Here is a 9,189-nt window from a genome sequence, read left to right as displayed (position 1 = left end):
CCTTGGCTTTGATAAACCGAAATAAATCTAGCACTGATGTGTCCAACAATGTACATGAAGTCCACAAACGTTCACACATTGGCCATTACTGACCTCCACTGAGTTAACAAATTAGAGCAGACGTATTCTGCTAGGGAATCTGGGATCGCCAGATCATGAAATAACTTCCATCCTTGTTATCTGGATGAAAGGTGCGGCAGGAAAGGATACTTATATAACCAGTTGAGCTCAGAACCCGAACCTGGATTTCAGGTTTGAATGGGATAGAAGTATACTAATCCACATAGCTGCACGAGATGAAGTGGACTGGAAATTCAAATATAATTGGTTGACTGTGTCTGCCCGAGTTTGGACATGGTTCAGAATGGAAACTGTTTTTAACCAACAAACACCAAGCTCATCAGTCAAACAGTCTTTAATATGATTTTATTCGTATGAAATGGTACTATTTACAATTTGAACGCATAGCTTTATGCAACAAATATCTAACTGTGTATAATACAGAAACCACTGAACAACATCCAACATGCTACTCCTGTACACCAGCACATACAAAACTCACATTCACCACCTTGAACATTTGTCTGTTAGAGGCTGAAGACTGTCAGTATATGATCATTGATTCCCTTTCCCTACTGATGAGTTGCCTGTGAAACAACACCAAGCAACATATACTTTGTCCAGTGTTGTATATGTAGCAACATCAGGAGGGAATTTAGCCTGATATCTCATTCCTTGGATCCACACCATCATTACCGTTCCAGCTTAAAGGACATATTATGAAGCTATGCAAGCGTTGTGAATCTGTTCTGTCTCTTAAAACAGCTACTGACTTTGTTTAGGCAAGACATAAGGAGTGTTAATGGTCTGTTAGCGATGTATGAAATGGACAAAATCATAAACCGGAAAAATTGATAAATATTTACAAATAAAATACAAAAATTAGATTAAAAGATGATGCATAACTGGACAATATTCCTTGGACATATAACTCACAGGGGCATGTTTTGATTGAACTACGATCAGATAGGAAAGTGTCAGATTGGTTTCAATGCCACTTTGAACAGCCTCTCGGCTACATCACAGGATGCCCTCTGTGAAGAAAGCTTCACTTGAAGCAGGCCTTTCAACCAACTTGATGAATCTCCTGCTTTTAAGGGGTGTTGATGGGAAAGAATTAATATCAATGTAAAACTGGCATAAGAAAACCATGACACCTGAAGAGACTGACACACAAAACCACTAGAACTTGGTTGAACGTTATCAGTAAGAAACTTAACATTAATACAGGAAAACAAGTTTGTAATTGAAGACATTTCTTGAGAATGTCTTAAACAATTGCACAGTTGGTTACACATGACAAATCAATCTGATTAAAAATATTCCCGGTAATCAACCAAAAAGAATCTATTTGCTAAAGACGAAAAAAACCAAAAACAATTAAAACATGCTTTAACACATAAAGAACATCATATGCAGTGGGTAGTGTATGAGTAACATCTAGATCATCTGGTACAACACAACCACAGTACTGAACCTTGTAAGTCGATAATTTCGTGTAAGTGTGTTTCTCTACATAGCAGTGAATCACTCATCATAATGAAACATATAATCTTTAAATGCTCAGTTATTCTCTTGATGTTATGAATCCACAAATAAGTACCTCTATCTGGAAGACACCCATTCATGTGTCTGCTGACACTGAGTGACTATGGTTGCATTAAGCTTTAATCACCTTTTATAATTTTCATTGTAATGAACCTGTTCAACGAATGTTTTATCTCATAAGCAGGAATTCTCCTTCAGAGGTCCTTGTACAGTGACTAGAACTTCCTTTAGTTAAGAACGTTTTGCACAGGCTGAAACCCTGCTCCTTTAAAACAACTTGATATGGAAAGGAAAAGCAACTACGTTTGTAACATGTACATTTCAGTTAAACTAACATGAACAGTATACATGATACATGTAATCATTTTGGCATTTTTCATTTGAGTAATATGCCAGAACATACATGATACTTGTCTCTGAAACCCAGGAAACTTCCAGTTGTAGAGAGCACCTACTCCTCTAGCTGTGTAGTAATGACAGTGGTTTGTATTGGGTGCCAGGTACTGTCTCGCCAAGATCCACACAGAGTCATTACGCATTGTCTTTGAACAGCAACTCTAACAGTGGAGACGATGGCTATGTTACATCTGACGTAGGTTAGCCAACCTTTTTGTGAGTTCATCCTGAAACCAACCACAACAGGCTTATAAATGGCATCTATGTATACATCAGGGCTGCTATCATAAGGAAAGACTTGTGGACATTCTGCCATTTGCTGACCCATGACTGGGCTTCTATACCATGATCTGATAAAACTTTACCTCAAACAAATCCAGAAAACTATCCCAGTTTGGTACGTGATGAATAACCTCTGCAAATTTTAAGGGAGACATGAGACATCTATGTAAATCAGTCTGACCCATCAGCAATGAAATGGTTGCTATTGCTGATGATCAAACTCTGATCGATGTACGAGTCTTCATCATTACATCACTAAATGTTCAGATTAACTGAGAAAAAACACATACAGAAAAATATGTACTTACTGCTTAAAAACAGATTGGCAGAATATATAAAGCAGAAAGTTCTAAATAAGGCATGTAGATAGTGTAGTATGAAACCAGTGTCTGTGTTTCTATTTTGGGTAAATGTGAATGTCATATGATGGAACAATGAGAAATATTCTATCTTTATCACAGTGACATGTAAACTATGTATAAGCATGTCATGACAGTGGTCAATATATGAAAACTGGTTAACACCATAAGAGCATGACATCACTCTGTGGGCCATCAGAGTCTCCCAGAATGTGGTACTGGGGGCCTACTTTAGAACCACATTCCATGGGTTATCGTACCTGTTCCTGGGAGGCTTGTGTAGAGGCACTAGCACCAACTGCTGAGCCCTGTGCTTGGGGCAGATCCATATTCAGCTCGAGACTGTAACACAACAGTATTTTTACTTCAGTACTGAGAGGTACTGGGTCATCAAACTATGTTAGTGAGTTTGGGTTTTATGTTGCTTTTAGCAACATTCCACCTCCAGCAAAATCAAGGTGGGGGACACCAGAAATGGGCTTAACACATTACCGTAGTGGGGAATCAAACTCGGGACTTCGGTGTAGCAAGAGAACACTTTAACCACTAGACTACACTTCCTCCTCTAAAAGCACCGGAACCTGTGCTCTATGATCGTCTATGGATTGAAGGAAAGACATCAAGGACAAAATGAATTATTAACAATACACACTATGGTCACATTTACTCCAGTTAAAAAGAAACAAACAAAAACAAAAACAAAAAAAAAAAACAAAAACAAAAAAACCCACACATATTATCATCATCCCATTAAATACATATACCATTACATCTAGTCAGAACATACAAACATTTAGATTTGTTAGGCAATGATAAGAGTTATCTCCCTTCAAATTCAATGGCAATTTTTCAAACTTGGAAATGGTCAAGTGTTAAGATTAAGAGAAATGAGGAATTCATTGCCTGGAATGTAACCATGCTCAAAATACTATTGAAGCAGTGAAGGTTACGGGTGTTTTTCTTTTTCACTATCACAATATCATTGCTGTAATTTGTATTTTCATAAGGTTGCCAGCAAGGACAAGGTTTTTTAATGCTAAAGGTATCACAAGCATGCAATGGGCAAATAGAATCATAAACATTTTCTTGTGTGCTGATACTATTATTAGAGTGTTACTTAACATCTAGCCTCCTATCAGGTCTTTAGTCAGGTTTATCAATGAAACTCTTTCAAAAACATTTACATGTTCCTGACCAAATTACTGATCAGAGTTCAAAATTACAAAACATCTGCTACTATCAGCCGAGTAATCTTGAAGAAGAACTATGGACCTTTCCTTGTCAGTCTTGCCACATCCACCATTTTTGCAGTTTATGTAAATATTAATTTTCAGACCTCTCTTCACAATCATTGACAGTACAAGGGAGATAACTCAGTAAACACCTAAACGACTGAATCCTGTCCTTTCCAGACATGATTATATTTTACCGGGCAGAAAGTTACAGAGTAACTCCACACAGGCACTACTGCTCAAAATGTAAGGAATGGTATGTATAAAGGTTTCAGAAATACATGTGTAAGCATGTTGAGAGTCCAGTCGTGCTGGAGTAGCCATGTGAGCACAATATGTAAAGCCCATTTCTGATGTCCCCTGCAGTGACATTGCTAAAAGCAGCACAAACACCCAACTCTCTCACTCACTCCAATAGTGCTCACAAATGTTGGGGTCATGGGAGCATCAGTCCTCAGAGAACATCTGACATACAATTGTCATCTCTCCAAGTCTTAAACACACACAAAACATTTATGATCTTCTATCAGTAAAATATTCTAAGGTGAGGGGCACCATAATTAACCTTCAGCTGACCACTTACCCAGCTTCATCGGCCACTTCCTGCATGAGGCTGTCCACCTGCCCCTGGGGTGTGGTCAGTGTGGATGTGTTGCACATGGTGTTCTCCATCACCTGTGACTGCACATCCAGGTTCTCGAACTGCTGCTCAAACCTGTCCATCAAGACGGACACCTGGAGAAACACAAGTGAGAAGGTTGCATTATTTCACTGATTCCTACCTCTAGAAGAAAGCAAAATGACATAGATGATCAATTTAGGTGATCCAGCTAACAGGACTGGCTACTGACATAGATCATAGATATAAATAATAGTTAATCAATATCGAATGGTTATCAATAAATATCAGAAAAGTAACTTTGGGCAAAATTGCCTAAAAAGTTGCATATTTCACACTTCTGGTGAGTGGTGATGTGTTAATGCATGGGTTGCTAACAAAACAGCTTCCTAATCATAATTAGAAACAACCCATAATTAAAAACTTCCAAACTTGTATTGTGTGAGTAAACCAGGACCATATTCTATCACTAAACTTTATGTACACTATGATGACACTATTTTCATAGCAATAATCATAAATATATTTTCTGTTGAAGACAGATTGGTCATATGGGAGAGGGTCAAATCTATTTGGGCTTCATGATAAGGTCCACAGCTAGCTATGCGATTTGGTTCTTTCACATTGAGTGGTTTTTCATCCTCATCGGTCACATGGGTTCATTCATTTATGCATCCTCGATTTCTCCGGGGTATATGTTCCGATAAATCTCCACGATACCCTGGATGATCTACGGCTTGGCCCAATTAATATATTACCTCCCTAAAGTTTTAAACTTGCTGGCATTTTATCCAATCAGACGTCTACGTTGGGAAGTTGAGCATACCAAGCATAACTCACTTTTGGTTTCTAAATCATCTAACTAATTAAACTTGGCAACACAAATGATGCAGAGGTGCCCTGATAGAGGTAGAACTAGAACGAGTTCTTGCAGATTTCTAAAAAGTTTTGGACTTGTCAGTTTGTCTGTAGGATTCCCCCAAAATCTAAGTCGCACTGCGAAAAAACCTTCGCAGTCACAACCACTATCTTTGTTGACACTGGCAAGCTCATTTGTAATGGCAGCTTAGCTGACTGGCTTGTGAGTATGCAGAACCAGCAAAGGGAGGTAATATAATTATTGGGCTAAGCCGTAGATGCAGTGGAAATTTATCAGAACGAATACCCTGGAGATATCAAGGATGTCACTTACGATAAATACCCTGAACTATTTTGTAAGGTGTTGCTCCTTTGTGGAAATCTACCTCTCTGAATCAGCATGATCAGTACAATAACTGTAGGTCTGTAGGTTACCCCTCACCTTTCAGCATGTTCAGGGTACATGGAACAGAAAGCTAACTGACCTGTTGTGCAGACTCAAATTGAAGCAATGCCACAAACTGCTTACAGGCTGAGTATTTCAGCAGAGTTTAGAATACCCTGGTAAACACAATAAGTCTGTACCATCATATCATTATTTCAGCCATCAATGGCAAAATGATATATTCTCATGGTCACGATTGACTAACATGATTAACTAATTTTTCTAGACTTCAACTAGTCTCATATTTATCAGGTCTTTGCCAAGTCAGATTACTGACACCCCAGCTTGACACACAGAGAAAGCCTGATCAGAAAAACATACCTTCTCCAAATTCATTGATTTCATTGCAGATTCCATGGACTTGACCACACCAGCCATGGAGCCAGTGACCTGCTTCATGGTGACCGCTGTCTGCACTCGTGCTGCAACAGCGTCTATCCGTGCACTCATACGGCGGTAGTTAAGGGCTTGGTTCTTCTGGCGGATGGAGTTCTCAGCGTGGATCTTGGCACCCTCCATGTTGCCTTTCTGTATCGCCTGTACATAGCCATATGTGAGAATGAACTTAGTTCAGGTAATGGAGTGCTAATAAGAGAGTAAGATTCTTTATGGATAACAACTTCTTTATTACATATGATGCGACATTTCGGTATGGATCCTTATCCCGTTTTCAAGCAAGAATGAAGTAATACAGCACAGAACAGACTTATATACATGAACCGGGATAAAGCATTAACATCATGTAGGTATGAATCAAAGGTGGATGAACAATAAAAACAACGGATGGTGGTAATGATCTGACAATAAAATCAAACCAATGGTAACTGTAGCTGAAACAAAGTATACATGGCTGATAGGGTAATTAGTAATGACTGCTGGATGGCTCTAATCTATTGTTTTTATCAGTTTATTGTATGCAGTTGGGATGAGATATTCCTGATCTCTGTTGATTTAGGGCTTGTGTCTCTGGATTTGAACAGATACTGAACATACTTCAGATATCAGGAATCACCATGAAGAAAAATAATATAATTAAATCAACATCACCTTGGAAACAGATTCCCAGTTAATATTATTTTAAATTATAACCTGTAATGAGATTTTGGACAACATAACAAACGATGGGAACATTAAAAAAAATGTCAGCTTACCTTTTTCAATTTTACTTTTTCTTCCTTTTCTGACTTTTCACATTTTTTGGCATTTCTTTCCAAATCCTTTGCGGCAAACTTGAGATTAAAGAGATGTTCTGTACATTGTCAAGGGAATATCCAGAGCACATCTGGGGCATTGTTGTATGTGAATGATGCTTATGATTAAACTTAGGATGACTTCAGAGACTCATGGAATTGTTTCTCTAACCATGCAAACAACTGTGTATATTGTAGCTCTTGGTTGTGATCACTGGATTGTCTGCTCCAGACTTGATTATTTACAGACCACTGCTACATAGCTGGAATATTGCTGAGGGTGGTGTTAAACATGTTTGGCAACTAACAAACAGAACAAAACTTTGAAGAGACATAGTCTTCACTGCAAACAGTAAATACAACAACATTAACCTGGATCAAAGTGGGTGAACCTAGCCTTTATGTTTCGCGATGGAAATAAGTCATCAGCTGGACATGTGTGTCACATAATAAACTACAATAAAAAATAAACATGAATCGAATATTTTCACTGAGAGCAGGATGATCTGTATGGAAGAACTTGAGTAATGTTCCCTGTGACAACCATTTCACAACAATGTCCATGATATATATATCAGTGATACTATCACTACATAAATATGTCTAATTATCATGATTATTATTGGGATTTACATTGGTGACTGACAACTTGTGATCATAACCTTGATAACTATTTTGGAGAGGTTGGCCTTTTCAACCATGCCAATAATACACACACAATAAAAGAATGTCTTATCTATACAAAAAGAAACACTCACATCAAATTACAATTACACACCATTGTAAACCCTCACTAACTTATGACAGTTTTCTCTTTCACAAAGATTCTCACATGTTTCGACAAATAATTCATGTATTTGTTACATTAGTCATCATCATGAGGCAGATATGAATGATCAGTACAACAAAATGACTGTGAGACATGCTGCCAAACAATGCAGTGTTTTCACAAACGTATAACAGAACAATATATTATCATACTTATATCCTGCTATGATCAATGCGGTTCTTATGTTAAACTCTGACCAGTTGTGACTGACAACAGCAATCAGTACCGCAAGGTTATGTGTATGATCATGATATTAGTAATCATGATCATGATTATGGAATCATTAATAAGGAAAGCAGATATTTATGACGCTTTCCAGGTCTGTCAGGTCCAGAACGTTAAATATTTATCTAAATGTTAGTTCAGGACAACTTAGAGGTTTATCATGTTTATACATGTTCGAGATTGTTCACTAAATTACAGTTACTGTACAAGTGACAGTGACATTGTGACAAGGGAAGAAAAAAATATGAACACACATTAAAGCAAGATTTGGGGTGTTTTTCTAACTCGAGACACATTACTGGCGACATGCATAAAACACTGGTGTCTGACTGTTAGGAAATGAACGTTAATCTGTAGATCAATCGAACTATTAAATAAGGCGGAAGTCTTCTCTTCATCTTGTGTTTCTCTGTCTGATGATATTTTCACAGGATTTGCAACCAATCCATACTTACGAGGCTAGATCAAAACAGACCAGGAAAAGGATACTGTCCATGGCTTCGAATAGCAGTCAGTCAGCTTCCTCAGGTCGATCAATTTAAATGTATAACGGGTGGTGTTTTCAATATTATTAGGCAATATTTGTGACTTATCTTCTTGTGACTCTTGTTTGTATTTGACGTCATATAGTACATTAAGCTAACAACTCATTTTAATTATTCGGTTATTATAAAAGTTAAGTAGAATGTTTGGCAAAGAAACATAATAACATTAAAAATTACAACTTCAATTAAAATAATAACAACTGCCATATGGATTTTGATCTTGATTTATTTTGTAGATGTCATATTAATTTTCATTTGCTACAAGTAAAATGTTTGTTGTGTACAAGTAGTATGTAATATTCCAACCGGATTTCTTTTCCGGACCAAAACTAAAGGGAACTAACAGCACGTATTTGTTAACAGACGGACAGAAACAGGGATATTGTACAGAAGCGCATGTAAAATATATCATAAGCAAGCTTACAATCACTTTAAATACGACAGGTATTGATTGAGTTTAATTCTACCCATCCTTTGGCAATATACCATCCACATTTTCCCATTTCTGATCGTATTCCAGTTCTGGTCGCTGTAGGCGTGGCGGGCGAACGTTATATACGATAGTTTACCCCACCGCCCCAATAATATATGACTGTAACAT

At 37.5% G+C, this 9,189-nt stretch overlaps 1 protein-coding gene across 1 annotated transcript; it reads right to left on the bottom strand.

Moving 5' to 3' along the window:
• Positions 1–411: 411 nt before the first annotated feature.
• LOC137286266 (charged multivesicular body protein 1b-like) lies at positions 412–8,697 on the bottom strand. The gene is made up of 6 exons (XM_067818022.1): positions 8,533–8,697; positions 6,951–7,048; positions 6,121–6,336; positions 4,461–4,612; positions 2,906–2,987; positions 412–2,231 (listed from the first exon to the last, which is right to left on the bottom strand). Exons 1-6 carry the CDS (start codon positions 8,537–8,539, stop codon positions 2,190–2,192), a joined length of 597 nt encoding a protein of 198 aa, XP_067674123.1. The 5' UTR covers positions 8,540–8,697; the 3' UTR covers positions 412–2,189.
• Positions 8,698–9,189: the final 492 nt, after the last annotated feature.

This window comes from Haliotis asinina, chromosome 6 (assembly GCF_037392515.1).
Source record: "Haliotis asinina isolate JCU_RB_2024 chromosome 6, JCU_Hal_asi_v2, whole genome shotgun sequence".
Taxonomy (NCBI): Eukaryota; Metazoa; Mollusca; class Gastropoda; order Lepetellida; family Haliotidae; genus Haliotis; species Haliotis asinina.
This window is presented reverse-complemented; position numbering and strand designations above follow the sequence as displayed.

Bases quoted from the DNA above. Each gene is read 5' to 3' on its own strand.
- LOC137286266 (XM_067818022.1), bottom strand. The intron at 4,613-6,120 runs GTATGTTTTTCT...GTGTTTCTCCAG, and splicing joins AATCAATGAATTTGGAGAAG to GTGTCCGTCTTGATGGACAG. The intron at 2,232-2,905 runs GTACGATAACCC...GGTTGGTTTCAG, and splicing joins CACAAGCCTCCCAGGAACAG to GATGAACTCACAAAAAGGTT.